General features: G+C 32.8%; 1 protein-coding gene across 4 annotated transcripts in view; it reads left to right on the top strand.

The window, feature by feature from the left end:
* Positions 1-5,671, top strand: part of LOC106472358 (protein Gawky-like) — an 88,387-nt gene that overhangs the window by 70,106 nt on the left and 12,610 nt on the right. For 3 of the 4 annotated variants that reach the window (XM_022401726.1, XM_022401723.1, XM_013932998.2), the window contains one exon: positions 2,938-3,791. In XM_022401726.1, the coding sequence (XP_022257434.1) occupies positions 2,938-3,791 (854 nt within the window). The remainder of the gene's footprint in view (positions 1-2,937; positions 3,792-5,671) is intronic. The other variant, XM_022401731.1, reaches the window with a different exon arrangement.

Raw genomic sequence — 5,671 nt, 5'->3', positions numbered from 1 at the left:
AATAGTGAAAATTATGAATTCCAAAGAATGCACTCTAGAAAATTATCCATTAACTAGGGGAATCAGATTTGATATTTCTCACATGTATTTGATAATCATTGATGTAAGAAAAATGGGGTAACTTGTTTAAGTGAATTTTAAGTACTAAAATGCATCAAAATGCAGGATTCTGGGTGCCGGACCCCCCCCCTTACTTGGCTTCGATTATTTTCAGGATTTTTAGGAAAGGGACACTTTCATCTCTGTTATATGAGCTTATTCTGTTGAGCAACAAATTCAGCCCTTTGCTTCTGCAAATTAAGAACTGTTGGAGGGAAGGAAAACAAAAGGGTCAGAGAAGGATGTGAATGATAAGGAGGTTAAAGTTATAGGTGGTTCTTTGACAAGGCATGTGGAAAGAATAGTCTGTGAGGTAATTAGGGAGAAAAGAATCAGATTATGCTACTCAGGAGCACAGGTGGATGATATAACTGACAGAGCAGGAGATATAATAAAGGGGGCTAGCAGAGATGCAGTTTTTGTGGTGCATGTAGGGGCTAATGATGTAGGGAAAGGTAGGTTAGAGGAGCTAATTAATAAGTACAAGGTGTTGAATAAAGCATATAAAGAAAGAGGCCAAATCTTAATTTTGTTGGGGACACTGCCCAGTATTAACTGTGGGGATGAAGTTACAAGTAGGTCACTAGGGCTAAATACTAAGCTTAGGTTAGTATGTAAGGATGAGTAGATTGGCTGGTTGGACTTGTGGGATCAGTTCAGTGGAGGAAAGGAGCTTTTTGGTTTACATTTAAATAGGGTAGGGGCTGGCTTGTTTGCTAAGGCTCTTAACTGTAAGGGAAGTTTTAAACTATTACAAGACAGTGGTGAGGGCCAGAAAATACTCAATTCAAAAAGAATGAGGCAGAGAAAAGTTTAGTATGGGAAATGAGTATGGAAGTAGTTATAAGGATAGGCTTAATTGTTATTATTGTAATGCTAGAAGTATAAGAAATAAATAGATGACTTTAGAGCACTGGTAGGAATGGAGGATTTTAATAACAAATTTCTTTGAAATACAGGGTTACAAGCTATTTAATAGGGATAGAGTATTAAAGAGGGGTGGGAGAAGTGACTTTATATGTAAAATGTGTGTTACATCCTATTGAAGTTGAGGATATCTAAGGTAATAGCAAGAAGGTTGAATCCATTTGAGTTTCTACTAGTGGATATAAAGGGAGAAGGCTTTTAGTGGGAATTTGTTACAGACCACCAAATGATACAGATGAAATTAGGGAGAAACTTTACAATGAGATTAATATTTCAGCTGTTAATGAAGTCATAATTGTGGGTGATTTTTGATTTCAGGCATATAGATTGGGAAATGCTAGAGTCAAACCAGGAGGGAAAACTGTTTTTGGAAACTGTTCAGGAAGCTTTCTTCACCAATTAGTCAAGGAATCTACTAGAAACAATGCTATTTTAGACTTATTAACTTCAACTATAGAAATGATTGAGAGGGTGAAAATTGGGGAAACATCTGGGTGCAAGTGATCATTGCTCTATTAGGTTCTATGTTTTGCTGCATATGTGGATAAGGGATAATGATATTTTGGTTACAAATTCCAAAAAAGGAAATTTTGAAGGGATGTGACAAGAATTATCTGTTGTGAATTAGGCAGTTGTATTATTTGGAGACACTGATCAGATGAAAGAAAGAAAAGGCTAGCTGCAAATGAAAAAAACCAGGTTGGCTCACAAAGAGTTTGAGATATAATTAAAGAAAAGCATTATAAATTTAAGAAATTTAAATTGACTGGTATGACAGGAGATTCAGAAGATTATAGAAGATCAAGAAAGTTAGTGAAACAAGAAATTAAGACATCAAAAAGGTTGGCTGAAAATGTAAAAATTAACAGTAAGGATTTCTTTAAATACATCAAGGGTAAATAAAACGTTAGGATGGGGTAGAACCCTTGAGAGATGATAAAGAAAAGCTAGTATCTGATAGTTATGACTTGTTTTTTTCTTCAGTTTTTACTCACGAAAATTTAAGCAGTATTCCACATCTTGAACAGTTGATAAATGGAAATGAGATCAAACAAGATGACTGTATTAATTCTGAGCTATGAAGTTTAAAATATTATAAGGCTCCTGGGCCAGATAATATTTCCCCAAGGGTTTTGAAGGAGGTTAAAGATCGGATATGTGAGCCACTTACTACTATTTTTTGTCAGTCTTTGAATAGTGGGCAGGAACCAGAGAATTATAAGTTAGCTAATGTAACTCCTCTTTTCAAGAGAGGTGATAAAAAATTGTCTTGATAGTTATGGATCCATTAGTCTTACATCAGTTGTGGGAAACGTTTAAGAAAGTGTTAAAAGTCATTTATTAAAGTTTAGAATTTTATTGGATAGTCAACATGGTTTCACTAAGGAAAAATTTTGCCATACAAATGTGTTGACATTGTGTGAAATAATTAAATAATATAAAAAGGTATAGTTTTAAAGTGAGCTGTTATGATCTTAGTACACTTTAATCTGCACTTACGTGATGATATCATGTGATGTCAGATTTCACAAGATGATACAATATCATGCCAGATCTTGCATGGTATTACCATATGATGCTAATTTCTTCAAAGTACTGCTAATTAAAATTTATTTAATCCTACATGAAAAGATTAATACTTAGAATTACTAATTTAACATTATTTAAATTATTAAGAAAGTTGGTTCAGATTGTTTTTAATGTGGTATAAATTGCTTTATTTATCCTTTATGACTAAGAACCAATATTTTTGATTTTCATACGAGTAGAACTGTTATACTTGGGCAGCTGCATTACACATAATATATAAGAATTATATTTTACTACACTGAATATAAAGAAGTAATTTTATGTCTTCAATTTGATGTATTGGAGCTATGTTTTCTCTCTCTCTCTCTCTTCACTTAACAGCAAATACATCAAGCACCTCAATCAGCAAATCTATCAGGTCCACAGCAGTCTTCTAAAGATATGTTCAATCCCAGTTTTGATCATTTGACCAATTTAACATCTGACCTACATGATCTTTCCATCCAGGAGACTCCTACACCTCAGACTCATTCTCGGCTTTCCCAGTGGAAGTTACCAACTTTGGACAAGGAGGAAAGAAACTCTCCTATGGGAAATACTGAAAGCAACAACTTAGGAGATTTTAGCCGTGCTCCTGGAACTATGTCCAAGCCTGCAGCTTCAATGCATACTTCACATTCTTCATCTAACATGCAGTCTCTAATAAGTAATCATGATAATACCTGGTCTAGTCTACCACACACTTTGAACAATGCTGAAACCTGGCCCGAGTCCTCCTCGCCTGCTGACACTACTCGTAGTACTAGAATTGGCCCTTCAAACAGCAATCTTAATATAAGTAGCTCTGCTTCAGTAACGTCCTTAGAACCAACAAGCAACATTACCAGCAGTGTTTCAGATAATGAAGCAAAGGAAGCTACAGCATCTACTTGTTCAGTTTCTAGCTCAAGTTCCCAGCCCTCTTATAACTTGAATGACCTTGTGACAGAATTTGAACCTGGGAAACCTTGGAAAGGTAATTCACGCATGAAAAACATTGAAGATGATCCTCACATTACTCCAGGGAGTGTTACTCGATCTCCTCTCTCACTAAATACTATTAAAGACACAGACTTGTTGGGTTGGACTTCTAAATCCAGACCTCTCACTACCAGTAGTGGAGACTCCCTTGTAGCATCACTGGCTTCTTTGACTTCAAACCCATGGACATTTAATTCAGCCTCATGTAATGGAAGGTAATAGTAAATTGTAATCAAATTTTATTTGGAAGTATATGATTTAGAAATATAAAAAAAGTGTATTCCTTGTTGTCATTTTTTTAATCATGTGTTTTTGTCAAACTATTTACTCATTGGTTATGGTTACTTCTAACTTTCACAGATGAAAAATGATAACAGACTAATATTAGTGTCATTCTTTGAATTTAACACATCCATTTATTTATTATAACCTGACACTATTCTTGAGCATTTTTATTATTTTTGTTATATTTTTTTTAGAATCTTTATTGAACTTGAATGTATCACAAAAGTGAGGTTGAAATATATTGTCTTAACCCTCTCACAATAAGTAGGTCAAAGTGCACATACCATGTCATTTTAAAAGTTACAATCAAAATCTAATTATACTTTATTATTGATGTATACAGATAAACTAAGCATCAAAACGTAGGTAATAAATCGAATTTTAATATCATGTAAGTTTTAACTTCCTAATTTTATAAGTAAATATTGAAAAGAATCTTCAATCTCCCCTGGTATGAGAATTTTGACATTTGATCTCTAGGTATTCCTCCTTCTCTGAAGTATGGAATTGAACATAAATTACTTACTATAATATAAATATTACTAAGGTAAAGTCTAATTGTTATACCCTTCAATCTTACTTGTTTACAGTCATAAACTTGCCATGCCAATCTGTCACATCCTATATTTCACAGATTGCAAATAGTTCTCTTTGATATTTTATACTACATAATTTATAATCAATAGACAAAGTTTTAATCTACCGGAGGACATATAATGATACGTTGTTTTAGTACAGAGTATTGTCAATTTCATCTTCAGTTCAAAAGTTTATCTCGTGGTGTTCAGATTGAGAAGCTAATAGAATTAATCTAAGCTCCTCTTCTCTTGGATAGAAAGCCAGTTACCTTATAAGACATTGTTTGCTTTGTGTGTATTATTGTTCTTTTTTACTCAGGTGCATTATTTAAGTAAGTAAAATTTATTTACTGTATTAGTACCATCATTATATTAAAAAAAAAAGAATTTTGTTGGCAGCCAATAACAAAAACATTTGTTTGTTTTTTTTTTGTATATTTTTTATTTATTGTTATAAAAATGTGACCTCTTTATACTCGTTTAAAGTCTTTGTACACTTAACACTTTTGATATGGGTCATGGGTGAAAGGCCATGTCATCTCGTTTGTTAACTCTCATTCAGAATTTTATTGAGCTACTGTTTCATGAATTTATGTCAATAAGTTTAGTATAAAACTGTAGATTATAATTCATATTTAGCACTATAATATTACTCAATTTCTTAATTTAAAAGTAAATGTTAAAGAAATGCAGATCAACATCAATTTTTGTTTGTCACGTGATATTTTGAATGCAGCACTGGTTCAACTTAGATGTTTGTGAAGTCAAAATACTAAGTCTATAGTTTTGTACAAATTAGAAACTCAAGTTACCGATATTGAGCAGCTAGAATATAAAATAAGGTCTTATCTTTTCTATTTCCTAAGATATTGCTCATGTAATAAATGAAACACGGTAGCACCCTGCCTACCTCTTTCCATTTTTGGAAATACTCCCTTATATTCACTTCTATATATGACATGAATAACCAATCAAAAGCTCAGAATGTCCCCCTAGTGGCTCTCTCAGCCATTTTAAATTTTTATGATACCATTTCTTTCTTTTGAGCCAAGATTTCAAGGGGGTAAGGTATGTCTGTAATCTGCTTGCAATTTCATATATGTTTTTAGATTAGTTACTGAGCTTGATAAATTATAGTGGAATTCTATGGTATTGATGTAGTAATTTATGATTTTTTAGTTATTCAAATGTATATATGAAACCAAAAAAAAATTGTTTCATATATTCCGCAT

The sequence above is a fragment of the Limulus polyphemus genome, unplaced genomic scaffold (genome assembly GCF_000517525.1).
Source record: "Limulus polyphemus unplaced genomic scaffold, Limulus_polyphemus-2.1.2 Scaffold119, whole genome shotgun sequence".
Lineage (NCBI taxonomy): Eukaryota > Metazoa > Arthropoda > Merostomata > Xiphosura > Limulidae > Limulus > Limulus polyphemus.
This window is presented reverse-complemented; position numbering and strand designations above follow the sequence as displayed.